The 19,037-nt window shown below is 42.4% G+C and overlaps 2 protein-coding genes across 13 annotated transcripts; one reads left to right on the plus strand and one right to left on the minus strand.

The window, feature by feature from the left end:
• The first annotated feature begins 442 nt into the window (after positions 1-442).
• Positions 443-7,718, plus strand: LOC115671909 (cyclin-dependent kinase G-2). Of its 12 annotated transcripts, none has more exons than XR_008816190.1 (10): positions 444-2,670; positions 2,867-3,002; positions 3,102-3,190; positions 3,382-3,493; positions 3,576-3,682; positions 3,841-4,003; positions 4,072-4,199; positions 4,388-4,470; positions 5,462-7,155; positions 7,251-7,718. XR_008816190.1 is itself a non-coding variant. In XM_030593592.2 (6 exons), exons 1-5 carry the CDS (start codon positions 929-931, stop codon positions 3,462-3,464), a joined length of 2,073 nt encoding a protein of 690 aa, XP_030449452.1. In that variant the 5' UTR covers positions 443-928; the 3' UTR covers positions 3,465-3,493; positions 3,576-3,641. The 12 variants fall into 12 exon arrangements, 2 of the variants coding, with proteins under 2 accessions (XP_030449452.1, XP_030449450.1); XR_008816191.1 differs by having other exon boundaries at positions 4,431-4,470; XR_008816189.1 differs by having other exon boundaries at positions 445-2,670; positions 3,841-4,199; positions 4,431-4,470; positions 5,462-5,546; positions 7,032-7,155.
• An 848-nt stretch (positions 7,719-8,566) lies between these two features.
• LOC115671910 (uncharacterized) lies at positions 8,567-12,861 on the minus strand. Its single transcript, XM_030593593.2, has 4 exons — positions 11,946-12,861; positions 10,761-11,192; positions 10,274-10,580; positions 8,567-9,282 (listed from the first exon to the last, which is right to left on the minus strand). The coding sequence occupies exons 1-4, from the start codon at positions 12,441-12,443 to the stop codon at positions 9,140-9,142; spliced, it is 1,380 nt and encodes a 459-aa protein (XP_030449453.1). The 5' UTR covers positions 12,444-12,861; the 3' UTR covers positions 8,567-9,139.
• Between the last annotated feature and the right edge of the window lie 6,176 nt (positions 12,862-19,037).

The raw sequence follows: 19,037 nt of genomic DNA on the forward strand, positions 1-19,037 counted from the left end.
GTGGCGCGAAAAAACGTCATAATTTCAGATATCCGATATCTTCAGTTTCAGTAAAGCTCTTTCTAATTCAGGCGCGAATGGATATATCAGGCATTATTTCAGGACGTGGTCGTCTCAGCAGTTTCCAACTTTAGGTGCAAAATCCAATTGAAGGGGCTGAAAATAGATCTCCATGAGTGCCAACCTTGAGCTATCATCTCCATCGTTTCAACCATTCTCCTCCAAATTTCTGTAATGCTTATTTCAAGTCAACGCGGTCAACGGCAATGTTGTGCCTAGGAATCTTCCTTTCGACATCGCACCGCACACAGGAGGAGGAGGAGGAGAGAGGCCCATCATCAGCCCATATAAAAAGTCGCCGCGGCCAATCATTCTCTCTCTCTCTGTTACTCGCTACTCTCTCTCTCTCTCGATCGAGGCCTCTCTCGCTCTCGCAGAGCGGCGGCTCGCCCACCATCTCCTCCTCTCTCCGTTCCTATCTTCGCCGCCGGTGTGCCATTCGACGGCGTTTCTCCGTCCGCCGTTCTCTCCCCGCCCCCCCCCCCCCCCTCCCGGCGATCGAGGAATCCGGAATTTTCCTCCGGGCTCGGCGTTTTGCGGCGCTTCGGATATCCCTTAGGGTTCGGTGTTCGAATCTCGGTGTCTCAGCGATCGATCTGCGGCTGAATTTCGCGGTTCCTAGCCGGGGTACATAAATTCACGGTCTGTTGTTGCTCCGTTGTTATTCAACTGTTGAATTGGGTTTGGCATTCTGGTTATTCCGAATTGGGGGTGCTTGGGATTGGGATTGGGAATTTTTTCTTCTTTGTTGTTTTTCAGTGGAAAATTGATAAAAAGATTGGTGTATTTTGCTGTTTCTTTGGGTAGAGGTGCAGTTCTGTTAGGGTTTTTTTTTTTTTTAATTGAGCGTGTCTCTGTGGATTTATATATGGCGGCTGGGAGGCATGGGGGTTATCGTGACAATGAGTTGAGGGACCGTGAGTCTAATTTGTATGCGTCGAAGCGGGATTTGGGTTATTCTAAGGAGGAATATGACCGGAGTGGGAGCAGTAATCATGACGAGGAGCGAGTCCGAAGTCGTAATGCTAGAGATAGGGCTAGGGTTAGGCAGAAGGATGTTAAGGAGAGGGAAGTGGCAAACGGCGGGCACCACTCCTCTTCGAGTAGGAGTGACTCTGGGAGTAGTGGAGGTGCGGGTGGCGGTGGGTCTAGGCATCGTGGTATTTCAGTTAGGACCATGGATAGAGAGCCAGGTGAATTGTCCAGCGAAAGCGGGTCTGAGGACGCCATAGAGTCTGACACACGGGTTAAGGACGTAGAGGTTTCTAAGACGGCAGAGAATGGGACCCACTCCCCAGTAGTGGAGAGGAAGAGGAAATTCTCACCTATAATTTGGGATAGAGATGATGATGAATCAAGTAAGGCATTGAAAAGAAGGGCTTCCACCACAGTTGCTGCCCTTCCTCCTCCACCTCCACTTCCAAAATCATACCGTGAGATCCCTAATACTTACAATGGGGTTGTGCAGATATCTTCAGTTAAATGTGATTTAGGTCAAGAACCACAGCCTTCCTCACCGGTTACTGAAAAGGTTAATATAAGTGGTGAATCTGGGGCTGAGTCTCCAATAGAAGACTCTTCAGCATTTGCTTTACCTTCAAATCACGATCTATGGGGTAATGATCAGGAGGCAACACAGGTAGAAGATGAAGATGATGTGCCAATGCATAACATATCATCTTCCAGATGGGCAGCAGGAGATAGTTCTCCAGTTGATGAGGGTGAGATAGTGGAGGATGAAGATTTGCCTATGAGAAGAAAGAAGACACCTTTGTTGGAATCATTAGGAGTCAGAGGACGTGGCAAATCAGTCAGTCCTGAGATGGGGAAGCTTAAGAAAGATGGCTCAGACAGACTTAGGGGCAGGTCTTCTGAACCTGATGGGCGAGGTGGCACTGCTGGGTCATCCAGTGATAACCGCTATTCTGACCATGACTTTGATAAAAATGATTACATGGATGTCGATGAAAAGAACCGAAAAGGTGATATGATCAACGATATGTCCGACACTAATTCAGAAAGCGACGATGATTCTCGAGGAACGCCAGAACCTGCTGGTCTGCCTCAGAGAAGTGTAAATATGCTGCAGGGTTGTAGAAGTGTTGATGAGTTTGAGAGGCTTAACAAGATTGATGAAGGGACTTATGGTGTAGTTTACAGAGCTAGGGATAAGAAAACTGGAGAAATTGTAGCACTGAAGAAGGTAAAGATGGAAAAGGAAAGGGAAGGTTTTCCTTTGACTTCTCTGAGGGAAATAAATATTCTGCTATCTTTTCATCACCCGTCGATCGTGGATGTGAAAGAAGTTGTGGTGGGGAGCAATCTTGACAGCATTTTTATGGTGATGGAATACATGGAGCACGATCTTAAAGCGCTGATGGAGACAATGAAACAGCCTTTTAGTCAGAGCGAAGTCAAATGTCTAATGTTGCAGCTATTAGAAGGTGTGAAGTATCTTCATGACAACTGGGTGCTTCATCGGGACCTTAAAACATCAAATTTGCTTCTCAATAATCGTGGTGAGTTGAAAATTTGCGATTTTGGATTGGCTCGGCAGTATGGAAGCCCATTAAAGCCTTACACTCACTTGGTAGTTACTCTTTGGTACAGGTAAGCTGAACAGTATCTGTCACTCTTTGTTTAATTCGTGATACTGGCATCTGACATCTTATTGCATGCTCTGTTTTATTGTTAGCTGGTTTGTGTGCTTTTCCGTAGTTGTGATGAAATATCGGTTTGTGCAAGTCCTCCATACCAGTAATCTAGGCTATGGATTGTTTGTCACGCCTTAGTATTTGTTCTGCAGGGCACCTGAACTCCTGTTGGGGGCAAAACAGTACTCAACTGCCATTGACATGTGGTCCCTGGGCTGTATCATGGCTGAAATGTTATCCAAGGAGCCACTCTTTAATGGGAAAACTGAATTTGATCAACTTGACAAGGTAAAATGCCTCAATCTACTTATTTTTGCTTTTGTACTGTTGCTACTGCTCCAGTGCTTCAATGGTTTTTGATTTGGTTACTTGGAATCCTATCTGCAGATATTTAGAACTCTTGGAACCCCAAATGAGACTATCTGGCCGGGTTTCTCCAAGCTCCCTGGTGTCAGGGTCAACTTTGTAAAGCACCAGTAAGTGTACTTTTTCCATGTATAAATTGCTTGAGTTTACTTGGCATCCAGATGTTCACATCCTTGATACCATTTGTCCCAGGCTTCCAGCTTTGGGTGATTCTGGTCTGGGTTCTGGCCTTCATGGTGACAACTTCAGTTCCAGAGTATATTTCTCGTTTATTGATTGACAAGTGTTGTGTTACTTTCAGGTACAACTTGTTGCGGAAGAAATTTCCACCAACATCTTTCACAGGATCTCCAGTACTTTCAGATTCTGGTTTTGACTTGTTGAATAAGCTTCTTACTTATGACCCTGAAAAGGTAATTTTAGATCTACATGTAGTGTCATGCTTCACTTGTTGTATTTGTAGGATGACTTACTTGGTCTTTTATCCTTAAGCAGCGAATAACTGCAGAGGCTGCCCTTAATCATGAGTGGTTCCGTGAAGTGCCTCTTCCGAAGTCCAAAGATTTTATGCCTACTTTTCCTGCTCAACATGCTCAGGACAGGTAACTTGTCCAAGCTTGATACTTTGTTACTTGGGGGAGGCGTTTGGGCTGTTTTCAAACTTTTGTGCCTATAACGGTTGTCTTTTTGCTAACTTATAACAGTCCCAGTTTGTTGTCCTACTTATGTACTTGTTGTTGTATTTTGCGTTTGTGATTAGGCGCATGCGAAGAGTTATGAAGAGTCCAGATCCTTTAGAAGAGCAGCGCAGGAAGGAATTAATGCAAGGCGAGCTCGGGGGTGGAGGTTTGTTTGGCTAAATGAATAGGATAGCCTGTGAACCTCATGCTGCAGTCTGTATACACAAAATGGACATGGTCGAGGTGAGAGTTGCATTGACGGGAGTTGGGAACATATTTATCTGGAGATCATTCATGTTATTTTTTAGCAGGCGCCGTGCTTGGGTGGAGAAGTTTGTTCTTGGTCTCCATTAGTAAGCCAGATGTCTCGCAGGTTTACTTTGTTCACTGGCTTTGATCACCAATAGATATGCATCTGCGACCCTGCTTGCATCGCAAGGTGTGGCATGATGGCCTTTTTATTTTACTTTTTAAGGAAAAATTTCAGCGTGAACTTTTGTATGTAAAATAGCATTGACTGTACGCTGTAACCATTTTCTTTCGGTTTGGATTTTTTTGGCTATTACAAGAACTAAATTGCTATTCATCTTTTCTATCTTTTTGATATTGACGCTGTGTTTGCAAGAGACGGTGGTCTGAAGTTGAAGGACGTTCTTTTCTTTACATACAGGAAGAATATCACAGTAACGAGTAACCTATATGTTTGGAAGGTAAACTACCAATTCTAGATTTGAGGGTCCATGTCTCGATAGTTTCGTTTCTTTTGGGACAATATCTCTTTGTTTGATACAGTGGATAATGGATCGACATGAAAGATTTCATGAGCTGTTTAACAATGTTCAAGACCATTGTTGTCGTCCGATTCTTTTCTTTGCCATGGCATTTTAAAACACGTCTGCCTTCAGCATTGTGTACATGGAAGTGAGTCTGATATAACAGATTAAAACTCGGGGAAGCCGTTTTTGACGAAGATGTTCTATTGTGTAGCTGGTTGAGAAGTTGCTTATACATTTTGTAAGAACTTTCTGCTGGCAGCTTGAACCAAATAAACGCTCATAATATGGCAAATTCACTATCATTCATGTTCCGTCATGTTCAGCGCAATAGACAATGAAGATTTAAGCCTTTTGAAGCAACTAGCTATATTGGCCCTTTAAATTGGAATTGCAAGAACAAATTATAAGGGAACAAATTTGCCGGTTTACTACTGTTTTCTTTAGTTTGATCACAATCTTTGTTGAGGACCTGAGTTAAGTAGAGAACACGAAGTCAGCCAGAGCTATGTAATATTTTTGATACCTTAAGGAAATATCATTCAAGAAAATTTTCTGCTTTATTGAGATGGCCTTTCGACTTCTAACTCTTGTTAGTGGGAACGATTGATATGTACTCGATTGCCTCGAGACATGCGGATATAAGGAATTCATTGATCGTCTTTATAAGCTGGCTGCTGGCAAGTTATTAGTAGCTTGACTAATGAGATATCTCCTGTTTGTCAATGCTTATTGCGTTTGCGGCTTTTTCAGAAGGACGTGTATGTTTTGCCCCATTCGCTTGAATCCAAAATATTGTAACTACGTGACTTATTTTGTGACCTGGGAAGCCCTGGAAATGTCCTTATTGTGCTGATGGCATGTGATGGTGTCGAGATTTCTATAATTTTTCAGAATTTTGACGTTTGTCTGCGGCTGTCACCTGCAGTATCCAAGTTGCAAGCAGGTTGAGGAGTTTACCTTCAAATTGGATTATAGAACTTCCATTAGTTGTTCGTTCAGGCTCATCAGAGGTACCATATAACTCTTAGTTTTCGCTTCGCCATATTGACAGTATCATGTCCAGTTTGGTTAAACTAGATCTTGGTAATTTTTGTTAATATATTATACTTCACCATAATATAGTCAGAATGTTGCTGGGTATAAGAGTTCCTTTGAGCTTCTGTCAGGAATATGTGCCATTACTGACGGGAAACATTATCCCTCTGCATCATGCTTTTGGTGGATGAAATTTTCTTGGCTAATTGGGTATCAGAAGTTGATAGATGCTGCATGCTTCTTGAAGACTTAAGTTTATTGGACAGGATTAAAGTCTTGGAATTTGTCTTTCACTAATTGCAGCTTCGCTTTTTTATTGTCTAGTGGAGTAAATTATTCAATTATTCACAACAAATGCCTTTTTGAGACGTGCGTAGTTATTTGCAAGCTATCAGTTGCAACGTTGTGGCAAGTGCTTTAATGCTGACTTTTAAAGAGTCATGATTCCTCAAGTGTTTTTGGGTTCATGTCCGTAACCCTGTTTTTTATGTCTTGCCATGTGGAATTTGGACAAAACTGAATTATTTTTAGGCTCAATAATGGTGGAGTTAAGGATTAGGTTCTATTTCCTTAGCTGGTTCGACCTTATCTCTGCTTTTGTTACAACCCTGGCTCTATGGATGGAGCATTTCACGGTCAAAATTTTTTCTGCTTGCCCGATTTTTCATGACATTTCCTGTGGAAAGAACTTTGGTTGGGAGAAACTTGGAAATGCTATTATGATAGGGAAATATTCTTGCTTAGACTCAAGTCCATGGACCAGGTGCTTAGTGGTTTTTCATGTGGGAGACCCATATGTGGAGCGCATGTTGAACCTACACGATCTATACGGTTGTGATCGATCCGGTCCATGTTGGCTCGGGTGCAGGCGAGAAATTCCCACTGTCATGGGACTTATTTCATTTTATTTGACAGTACTTATGTGAAACTCTTCCACCTTTAAGTGAATATAGAGAATTGGCAGGCCTTGAGAAAATATGATGCATTCGTCTTGGCATTCATTGTTAGACAACGTTCAATCTCTGGTGGGCATTTTATATTGGATAAGTTTATAAAAAATAAAAATGGTATTTAAGGTTTTTTGTTTTCCAGATTTGCTATGAAGTTATTCACTTTACCAACTCCGAGATAAGAGTTTCATTTGAAGCGATGAAAGATGATGCAACTTTTTGAATCTATTGAATTGCATTAAAAGCAAAGGGACAAAAATTGTGTCGCTATTAACTGCGTTCCATGGTCGAGTTTAGTAGGATGTGGTTTTCTCTTGTTTCTTTTGAGTCATGGTCGAACCTGTTGTGAGTTGAGAATTGTATGTGCAACTATGAGGAGTGGTTGATGTGAAGAAGAGGTTTTTACATTCAACTGTCTTGCTTCGGGTGAAACAAGAAACTTGTATCGGCCATACATGTATTTTTGTTTTTTTTTGTACGCCTGTTCTCTCTTTTCTCTGGTGTCTCTAGGGAGCTATCCATTGTGGGTAATACAGAGGCAAGAAATTGGCGCCTTGAAGCCTGGATTGAGTTGTAATCTAATGGCCGACGGTCACAGAAGAGAAACTTAGATGATGGAGGCTTCTTCAAGCAGGTTTATGGCCGGGTTCTTTTAATCTTCTGTTAATGTTAAATCTATGATGTGCTCCGGCTCAAGAGTTATTATGCCTTATCGTTTTTATTCATCAGAAGAATATCGCACTGGAAGCTAGTGTTACAATAACACTGCGAAGCAATAGGCGGAGAAAAAGATGATGCAGTATAGGAAGGAAGCGACCGAAGAGTCCATCCCTATCTTAGATTCGTTTACTCTGCTCATGGGCGAGGACAGTAAAACGTTTCTCAAGAGGATTATTTCTCGAATGACAACCGATGCAGGAGTGATACTTGCACGGATAATTGCACAGTGATTGGGCATGTAAGCAACGGGAAATGGTCGCGCATGGTGCAGATTATATGGTCAGTTGGGAATTGCCATTGGGCACTCCCGGCGATATAGAATCGAAAAAGTTAAAAAAGTCCCGAGTTGCTCTTCAAAATCTTTTACTTCTCGTCCTTTCACCATCGAAAAACTTAATTTACTCGAACTGCTTCGAGTCTGGGAAGCATGCCTAACTTGTTACGCTCTTCTACAATTTAAATTGGGGTTTTAATCAATCAATGATCCAAATACCCACTTCTCTAACCCTCCGTGGTAGTGTTAATGTCACAAGGAGCGGCGATGTTTATCTGGGTTGATTGGGTTGTGTCGAAACTTTAAGAAGCCCGAATTACGCCACCAAGCAAGTTGGATAAAAACCTGTACGGACTTAATAATACGATCATTTGGAATGTCCTTTAAGCTTCATGTATACCAAAACCGTGTCTTTCAACACATCTAAAATGGGGTTCATTACATTCGCACGATGGTCCCATGATTCAAAATGTCGATCCACGATGCGTATGTTCTGTCATACGTTTAGCACTCTCTCTCTCCAACATTGATGATTAAATTGTTCTGTATTAAACAAAATGGCAAGCTACATCACGGCCAACAAAAAGGTAACAAAGCACACACGGCAGCAGCGAAATAGCAAAACGGAGATTTGTGTAGATTCATCACCTACCATAGACGAGTTACAATCCATTTGTTATCACACACTGTCTGTCTATCCAACGAGGAGAGGACGATGAGCTACTTCTAAATACCAAGATTCCGTGTTTTCATAATGTACTTCGTGTCCTCCGTTTAGAGATTTCGAGATATTCATTCAACGACAAATATTTAAGTCATTCACCGGGCAGCTCCAAGGTTTTCGACCAAAAAATAAAAAGAAGAGAAAAGAAAAGGAAGCCCCGATATTAAGTTTTCAAGTCCAAAACTAGTATTTCGACCAAAACAAAAAAAGTCCAAAACTAATACGGCATAAGAAAAGCCTAGAATTAAGATACAGCAGGAGCCATTTTAGATGGGAATGAAGTAGTCTACGCGGGTGATGGCATTTTAGAGAAATTAACTCTAAATGTGAACCAATGTTGAGCAGCTGAATTAGAAGTATTTACAATCGAAATCTGTCGGCTTTTAATGACGACAACAAAAAATTTGCCTCACAGTTAAGGGGCAGTTCGCAAAGTATACAGCAATGTTCTTTGTGCTGAGAGTGCAATGTATTAAAATCTAGCCGCGCCTATAACATCCTTTTAGTCTAGCAGAGGATAATAGATGGTGAAAAAACTGAGGTTTTGCGGAAGAAGATAGAGAGGCAGCGGTCAGAACCAGGCTTGGAGACTTTGGGATCGTGGAAGTCAAAAGATCGATGGATAGGTCCTCTGAGGAAACTCAAGCAATTTGCCAGCTTCTATAAGTTTGTATGAACAAAGCCATGCTCGTCAAGAAAGTCGCCAGAGAATTCTTAGGTCTGACCGAAAGCAGTTTGCACTGCAACAAAAGTGACCACATGATCGTCACTGGCACTGAAATACCTTTCTGATCTGGATAAGGATGCTTCACCGAATCATTGAAATTCAGCCTGTCTCGATGGCTTGATTAGTGCTTTAAACTCGTTGCGGACAAAAGAACCCAAGTTAACCAGCCAGAGCTAACTGGAAGAGAACACTACAGTTCTCCCGAGCACAAAAGTTACCAATGAGAGCTCGATAAAGAAGATTGTATTGATGAGAGCCCTATCAACTGTCCATCCGTAAAGTGTGATTCCCCCGGGGTTGGTCTGCAGGTACATTACTGTAGAACAAGATGGATTTTGTATGAGTAACTAGGCTACAATTTTAGTAGTCAAATAATTTAAATTACATTCAGATATGTTGCTTAAGATGCTCCAGGATATGAATGTACGAGATATGGGAATACATAGAGAGATGAACATGCACACAACTGAGATATACCAAGTGCTGATGGATAGAGAACAGACAAGAAAAGAGAAATTTTGCCAGCTAATTGGTTTATTTGTGCAGAGAGAAGTAATGCTTAGACTATGTAATCAAGGTGAATAAAACAACATTTGGAAATCTGTAAAATTAAACAGCACAGTCAAAAGAAGGATGAGAGTCCGAGATCCCTCTAGATTACAGTTGAACAGCAAACTTTGAAGATTTTAGACACCTAACGGCAACTGGTAAACTGTTCAGGTGGGGCAAATGAACACATGATTCAGCCATGGGAAACGGAAGAACCAAACACTGGATAAACAAATGACAATCAAAATCACCAACGATGGACATTAAAAAAGAAAAGACAACGTTACATGGGATCTATGATGTAGGTCTTTGCATGCAGGAAGAACACACGAAGCAACCTTAATTATAGAAGCACCTTATCCAAGACACATTTTCCATGTTACCTCTCCGAATTTGCTCATTATAAGAAGCTCCCTATGTTGGTAAATCATGTCATGCAAAAATAATAAGCAATATTTCCATGCCTAGAACCAACAAATTGTGGTTGCACAAAATGGGATGCCGTTCCTAAATTCAAAACAAAATGGCATACAAATGCATCATTAGCTCATCAGTGTTTACTGCAGACTGTATCTGGACTCTGCAGTAGGCGTAGTTCACTTGGAAAGTGAAGATCAAATCTCCAAATCTAAGGGGAATTATCTTGATGGATCTATCTTGATGAAAAGATTCTTTTCACTATAACGTTCATTGAATGTGCAAAAAACTGAGAGCAAACCAGTGAGCCAAATTAATGTTCAAAACAATTAGCTCCGTACCCAAAGCCTGTCGCTGGTGATAAGTTGACATATAAGTAGCAAGTTGTGTGCTGGTAGGCATTCCGACATATTCCAAAGATTCCAGGTCACTTTCAGAGTAATCTATATGTATTGTACTAAATGCATTCATGTGCTCCGTGCTTCCTACACTATCTGAGCCTCGTAAAGATGCTGCACCAGTAAAGCCACATGTCATCAATGCATGCCATTTGCTTGCAATGGAGGCAATGCCTTGGGCCCTATGTGAGATCCTTGTAGCAGCATGCAAGCAAAGACTAATCCCAACAACTTGGACAATGGTGGAGACCTGAAAAGTTGAAGACAAATCGTGCAAAGAGATTAAACAATAGAATTGAGCTATCAAGAGATGCAGTAAAGAGGAATGCAATGGCAAAGATCCATTCTGCAAAGCCCAAGAGGTAACTCTTAATTTGAAAGGAAGTAATAATAAAATCAGTTAGAACAATGGAAGTAGCATATGACTTACAGCAAAATCACCACCATTAATGACAGTAACAAGTCCGCTGTATCCTGTTATTTGGAACAGAGTTACAAACTGGCTTGCTGTGACCACCAAGAATTCTAGGAGGAGGAAAATTCTGAATCTATGGCTTATCTTGGAGAGGTAGTACCGTAGACGAATGTGCTCTTCAATGAAAACCAACACATCAGTCTCTCTTTCCAAGAGCTTCCCGTAATCATCAAAGTGAATAACTTGCAGATTGCAGACCAAATGAAACATAGTGCTGGCTGATAGAGAGATTGTACTGACATAAGTCCAGGATATAACCAACGAGAACAAAATATAAACTGACAGCCACCATGATTCACGATGTATATAAACAAGACGGACCACTTCACGCACAGTCTTCAAAACGATACAAGGAAGTGACCATAATACGAGCAACCGTAGAGAACCCTGCGCAAATGTTGGAGTAAACAAATTCTTAAGTGATCATGAAGAAGTCCTAGGAACTTAAAAAATAAGAAACTCATCGTATTCCCAAAAGTGGCACATTGTATGTGTTCCGGAATGTGACATGGTAACATTTTGCTCAAGCCGTAGTGGTAATTACCATCGCGCCATTGTCTCTAAGACTACATGTTTTTGGATTCCCCATCATAGCTATTAAGAAAAAAGAGATTGTTGTATGGCCTCATTAGTAATCAAGGACTGACTAAGGAGTGCATATGACATTAGTGGTTAGTTTGGAGGCTTCTGAGAGGGCATTTCAGAAAGTAAAATACAGCAGCATATAATGAAAAATAAAAAATTTAATAGTTGCTGGCTGGCTGGCTAAGGGTAGCTTTTCCTATGTGACCGTGAGCTTGTTCAAAGGCAGCAAAGACATGAAAACCCTACTAGCAATCAATCCAGCAGTCTTCGTTCAAACTGAAAGACTGAATAACATAGCTATCTTTCCATTTATTGATTAAGTTGAGACGCCAACATGGAAGTTTGAAGCACATTCAAAGAATCGATGCGTTCTTACAAAATTACTCCATCCGCACACGATAGTAAAGATTCAAGGCAAGAGCCACACAGGCCAATCCTTCAACAAACAAACAAGGAACAATTACAACGCAATGAGAGCAAGTTCATTCAATTGATATAACTCAGTGTAGCGATTTCACTAAGCACACTAATCGCAAAAGACCAGAATCCACTGACCTTAATCTGCTTGATATACTCGTCTCGGAACCTGGACATCCGGCCACTGTAGCGATCCACGAATAGGAACTTCCTTATCCCGTACTTGCGAAGGTTGTGCGAAAGGCAGAGCAACGAGACCGCGGCGAGACACGCCTGCGACGCGACTATATCCAGCTCGAAGTTCTTGATCTGGTACTCGTCGCAGTCCGAGCAATCGGAGAGCTCGAGCACGATCACCGGCAGCACCACGCCGATCACCACGAACGCAGTCCACGACAGCACGGTGCCGAGCACCGTTGACTGGTTGAAGCCTAGGAAGGAGAGGAACATCTCCAGCTTGTGGAGCGCCTGGTCGAGGTGCGGGTCCTCGTCCTCCCGCTCCTCGCGACGCGGCTGCTGCGGCTGCGGCTGCGGCTGCGGCGGCCGCTGATTGCCGCGGCTCTGGTCCTGAGCCAGGAGAGGCGCCTGCGCGGTCGGCTCTTCCGCCGCCGCCGCCACCGGATGAGGATCCGCCATGGGAGCAGAGCTCCGGGAACCGGCGATTTTCTCCGGCTCGCGCCGACGGCGAGAGCCGATTCGGAGTTGGTAATGCCGTGGGCTACACTTCTGTTTCTTCAACGAAGCGTCACCGCGGAGTCATCATCATCAAGTTCAAGCTGAAGCAAAGCAGTCGATGGGATCGCCTGAAAATGGGGAAACAAATAGAAAAAGAAATTTCATCGGGTCGCGGGTTCCGACCCGTTCTCGCCCGTCGATCGCCGACGGACGTTTCCGCCGGTGGGGGTGAGGAGGTGGCGAGGCGCCGACCGTACGATCGACGGGGAGGGTCGGCTTTCTCGCGGCGCCGCGATGCAGGGGATCTTCGGTTGCTTTTATTTTATGGATTTTTGCTGGGCCCCAGTAACTGACGGGGGAACGGGATCGAGAACGTAACCAGACCAGGTTTTTAGGGCGAACTGGGGGGTGAATCAGAATCGGACCTGCAAGCGATTGAAGAAAGAGACAAAAGTCGGGCTCGTGCTCGTGAATTAACCAATTAATTAATTGATTGATTGATTGATTGATTGTTTTAAAAGAATTGTTTGGGATATTTTCGATACGGTGTTGCCAGGTGGACGGCCTCCCCCGGGCTCAAGAGTAATATATGTTCCGTGTCCGGACACGTGGCGAGCGTGTACTCTTCTCTTCTTTTTCCCCTTGAATTTAAAATGAATGTATTGCAATAATGCGTATCATGGAACCGACCACATTGGAAAATTAGGATGCATTCGCGTTTAATCATTGATCTTATTTGGTATTTTTATTAATCACGCCCAGTTTATTTTGCGAAAAATAAATAATTTAAATAATATTTTTCTAAAAAGATTACTTTTTATCGCTCGTAGTAATTAATCGGTAAAAAATATTTTTATATTTTGAGAAAATGTTTCTGCAAAATAAACGGAGCTTTGATTTTATGAATGCATGCTTTTGGGGAAAATAAATAATTCAAGGCGTACTAGAGAGGTCGATGAATTGCGACAACAGAGAAGTCGTGAGATGAAGACAATGCGTGCCATGGAAATTTTTGCTCGAGCTAAAGATAACACGGGTAGTGCATAAAAGTGGCCACAGATTTTTACCCAAAGGTAGAAAGAACGGCACAAATGTTGTTTAATGCCTCTTGTCTTTGCAATGCTCGTGACACTAATTGTTTGGAGCAGTTATTGCATGTTCTATGGATCGTACATGTCAACGCGATTTCAATCATTGATCACGGAGGTCTTATCTTGAGATTCAAGTAAATCAACGGCTGAAATGCGCTTAGCTTGTCTAATTTATTGGCCTATGGAATTCACATTTTAAGGGACGCCACCCGAGTTCCGAAGTGTCGTGGCTAAGAAGGGCAGGATGTGGCAGGACAATGAGACGGGATCGACCGACCCCAGATGTCGTACGCAATGATAGATGCTGAGGTTGTACTTTTGTTGTTCCTGCGGGAAACAAAAGGAAGAATACATCCTTACCAAAAAAAAAAAGAAAAAAAGGAAGAATGCATGAAAAGAAAGGCCGACTACAATTCCAGGCCAAAGGCTATTTGAATTTGGTTTCCATGTGATTCGCACGCGTGTATGTAAAGACTCGACTTACCCCCGTCAAAATTTGACGAGTCAGTAGTATATCGAGTCTAATTTTAGATTTTTTATTGATATTTCATTAAGGTTGACAATTCATGAAATCGAAATCGGTTTAAGATTTACATCTCGATTCGATATGACCTAAGCAAGTTAGGCTTCATCGGAGATCTCGTTTGGATCTCGGAATCCCTGGAATGTAAAACATATATAAGATATTTCTTCTCTTTAAGAAAGAAAAAGATATGGTGAAAATTGGGGCACACGTCGTACGGGCACCGGCACACTAAAATAAGAAGTGCATTCGTAAAGACCGTTGTACCTATATATTAAATGGACAAGCCGTGGAGACCTCTGCAAGAGTTTCGATAATAGTTCTCACAACCAAGTTTTCAGCGAATTGCCTATCATCTCGTTAGCTAAAATGGTATCCACATCCATCGGCAGATTGCCCATGACGATATTTGTTCCAAAGCACAGCAAAACACTGAGTAGCAGCAGTACTAATCGACTTCGCTGAACCAATTGGTGCAGACATAGGTTTTGTTTTGCCTTTCTTCAAGATAGATCTTCGATACACGCTAGAGTTCTGCAACACGATGGAACCTCGAAAAAAGCTATGGCAACTTAGGTTGCGTTTGTCAACCATTCTGTTTTCGAAAATAATTTCTATTCAGAAATGATTTTTTTTATTTCGTACCCGGAAATAATTTCTAAGCATTTAAAGGTATTTTGTAACTGTCCAAAATTTCTATTCTTAGAATAAAAAAAGAACAGAAATGCGTTTTATAACTGTACAAAATTTCTTTTTATCAATGATATTTTAAATTTTTTAATATATATATTTTTCTTCTTCTTCTTCCCCTTCCTTGGCCATGGCCAGGTCACCAGCACCAGCGACCGGCCACAGGCCAGGAGGAAGAAGAAGAAGAAGAAGAAGAACAAAAAAAAAAATTTCTTTTCCATTTCTGATTCTTGTTCTCGGAATCAAGAAGCAACTTTTTTTTGCTTCTTGATTATATTTCAAAACTGATTCTGGGAATAAATTTTTGTAAATTTGTGCCCGGGAACAAATTTTTGCAAATTTATGATCGGGAACAAAAAATTTACCAAACGAATTTCTGTTTCAAAACTGATTTTGAGAATAAAAAAATAAAAATAGTTAATGTTTGGCAGTTGCCAAAACGCGCCCTTAGTTCTTGAACCAATCAAGAGAGAGAAATTAATGCCCTGAAACACATTAATCAATTCGAGAAAATATTACGTACAATTGTGACTCTAAGTCGGAATTGCACAAATCCATTGTCGACACGCGTCATCCGCGGACCCATTGTCAAAAATTTTGAAACTCCCCCTGAAAATGTCTCTCTTTCCCCTCTATCACGTGTTGGATGCTCAGTCGGGACGGGGAGCGAGAGAGAGCAGAGCGTAGAGGAAGGAGACTCTTTTGTGTGCCCAATCAATGACACGTGTCGGTCGCTGAATGGGCTATCGTAACTGTGACGTGACATCCCAGTTGCACCCCATATTTTCTCAGATTTTTAAGGAAGTCCTTTTGTTCCTGTAGACACGAAACGCTATTCCATTATAACCAAGACACGTGGTTTTAGTTTGTGACCGCTAATCTCTTTGTCTAGAGAGTTGTCAACGATGACCCGGGAGTTGGCCCAAAGGGACAGCGATTCCCAGTTTCCAACAAAGCCAGAAGGAGGTCAACAGCTGATGTTTCATTTGACCTGTGTGAATCATTCGTCGCTTCTGGGTTTCCAACCACTACCGATCTATTTCTTATTTCTGAATGCAAGATTTATGAACAAGACGCCCGTTTCCTAAAGTAGCGAGCTCCATAAAGTACTTATCAGTTGTTTTATAAGTGGTCCTACAATTAAGATCATTTTTCCTAAGCAGGGAACAGCTGAACATCTACGGCACTCGGACTTCCTAGTATGAAACGCGAATCCATGACCGTGCGCGGCTAAAAAGGCTAGCTGTGCTCTTCCACCATGCAATTGACGAGAGCACGCCGCCCAGATAAACATGAGAACAATTTTGCGGTAAAACCACAGACAAAGGTTGTGAATGAGGCCGTGAAACTGATTGAGGGAAAGCGACAGGAGCAGCATGAAACAGGGGATGGAGTGGAGAGAGTCGTGGAACGGCAACCACACAAGCGAAGCTACTGATATCAACTGGTGAAGTCGATGAGGAGGTGCAATGCCCCCCCCCAGCTCGGGAAGGAGCACAAGTGCGAGACGGGAGTGCCCGATTAGCAACATGCACCAACGAGCAATACGGGAGCAGACCGTAGATGGCGAAGGCGGTGGTCACGGGGCGAGTCTCAAATGGTGAAATCAACATCCCCTGTTATTTCGCTTCGATGAAGTTGACCAGGATAGGGAAGACGACCGTAAGATCCATGGCCTGGTGAGGAGTGAAGGCAGGGACACCATGGATGTTTCCTTGGCGTCGTGTGTTGGGCAAGTTGACGATAGAAACAAGTACATGGAAGAGGAAGTATAAGACGAGCGATCGAATGTATACAGGGAACAATGAGGTGGGTGCCCGGGGAAGACACCGCGAAGTTTATGGTATCCAAACTCCCCCGTTTTGCCGTGGTCTTTTCAGTACGTCAGAAGCGCCATAGAGAAAAAAAACAACGTCATTGCCGAAGGCAGGATAGTTTAGTAAAGTGAATGTGGGCACTGTGGGCTACAGAAATTGGGACATACTATATTATATCTCAAGTATGGATAGATAAATCCTTCCTCATTCGTTGAGAATCTGAAATATATTGTCTCATTGTGCGAGACTTCACCACCTTCTCACTCTTAGATGCTCTACGCTTTGCACCCGCTCTACTGTTCGTCGCATGGGGGTCCTTGGTGCTCTTTTTCTGCTGACATCTTCCCATCTTCGCCAACATATCTGCGCATTTGGTTTTGATTCCCTGAAGAAGCTGGTATCACCTCAATAGCATCTTGCTACCATTAAAATACCAAGAGAGGATTTAGTAGCATTAAAGTTTAATTGGCAGAAAGAAGTAAAGTCATGGCTTTCGCTTCTTATTTGATTTCTAGCATGCATAGCCTGTTAGCTACAACCAGATTCCGGTCCTATCATGACTCCCAGAGATCTGCAGCGGAAACCGGGATTTTCCAAAGTTCCTGGTAAATCCACGTATTAATGCTCTTCCACTCTCTGATTAGGCCTCCTTTCGCAGCTAATCCGGAGCTTTATACACTGATTCATCCGTGTTCAAATTTCCCAACCAACTTTTGGAGCCTGCCAAGCTGCTTCAAAGGACTGGTTGTTCATGCTTGTTTCCTGTCATAGCACTTGAGTAAGCAGGTCTGCTCTTACAGATTTGAGCCCAATTAACAAACTTATCATTTCATCCGTTAGGAAAACGGTATCCCAAGTGAGCCCATCAAGGGAGCAGGGACCTGCAAAATAGGCATAGGCATTGTTCTCAATCCATTTCCCAAAGTTTTAGATTAAGCGTTGCCAGCAAAATCGTAGGAATTCCAAGTTCAAAGCAAAAGATGTTGCGTGACTACAGTCAGCACATGAACAGGTGTTTCATTTGTCATAGCACTACAAGCAAGAAACATCCAGACGACTCGCCCTGTCAGGAGAACACCAAGAATGCAAAATTTGCCGTATAAAAAAAAAACAGATCTCATGAACGTAGGCAATTTCATCCTCAACCTGGAACAGCTACTCTATTTGGGTCCTTCTTAGAAGTATTATCAAACGATGCCTTCAGGTCTGAAACCCATCCTTTAAAATTCCAAATTCACGTCCAAGTTTGCATCTGCATTGAGGGGGACCGGGTTGCACAACTATCTACTTTTGCATAAGCAATCTTGTTCCAGTCCCAAATGCGCTATTGATTCACCAAATGTTTAATCTTTAGGCGCAAATCTCTGTATCTGAAAGGTCTGAGAAATAGTTTGCACCGACGCTCACTTCAGCCCGATTGTCATCCCATAGAAGCAGTTTGATAGAAAATCTCAGGAGTGAGACTCAACAAGGTTTGGTATGTTTCACTTTCATCCTCAGCAAGCCAATTACCCACAGAATCATTTTAAAATAGACGCTTTTCTTCTCTTGTAATGGCCAGTGTGCAGTAAACTGTTTCAATCCCTATCCAAAAATCCAGCTAACACGAGATCTCATATCCCAAATAAGTTATTCTCGCTCAAGAATCCTACCAAACTCCTCTGGTCAGAAACTCTGAACAATTGTCATTCCTGCTCCAGACTGCAGGCCAGACTTAAGTCTGACAACGCCAGGAATAAATTAAAGGAATCATTTGAAGAGACCCAAGCAATTCTGACAACGCAAGGGAACTCAGCACAAGATCAATCGGCCGAAAGGAAAAAGACAATTTGCTTTCACTTGCACATTTTTTTTTTTATAATCAGGAAAGACCGGTCTATTCTTCCAAGTTCCAATGGGCCACCCAAGAGGAACCCGCCTTCATGCAACAGTATTAAAATGAAGTAACCAATAAAATTCCTGATTCCACTTAGCACCAGACGTGTCAGAAGATATTGGATAAACTTGTCTCGGGCGGCAGTTCATAAGCAGAAAGCACATATTCAACCGATTCAGTCACTGTCACGAAGATAATGCAAACAAAGAACGCCAAGGTACGGCAACCGCTGAGGACCACTTCTTTAAAAGGTGTTGTGGTCCCATCGTCTTCAACCAGTCACTAAGGTGAGCGTAGTCCGAGTTAGACCGGTTCAGCACCTATTTCAAATACAAATCAATTTAGTGTTGGCCCCCAATTTCTAGGATTAGGGATAGACCCTATTGAGCTTAGGACTGAGGATCGGACCGACCCTGTGGATCTAGTCCATTTTCAGGATCAATCCGGGACCAACTGGTTCTTTTTTTTATCTCATTTTTTATATTTCTTGAAACGACAAACGTATTTTTTGAAATTTCAGAATTGCTAAAATTAGAATAAAAATGTGCATATACTTTA

This window comes from Syzygium oleosum, unplaced genomic scaffold (genome assembly GCF_021117445.2).
Source record: "Syzygium oleosum isolate NSW1041296 unplaced genomic scaffold, Sole_v2.1 Sole_v2.03, whole genome shotgun sequence".
NCBI classification, from domain to species: Eukaryota; Viridiplantae; Streptophyta; class Magnoliopsida; order Myrtales; family Myrtaceae; genus Syzygium; species Syzygium oleosum.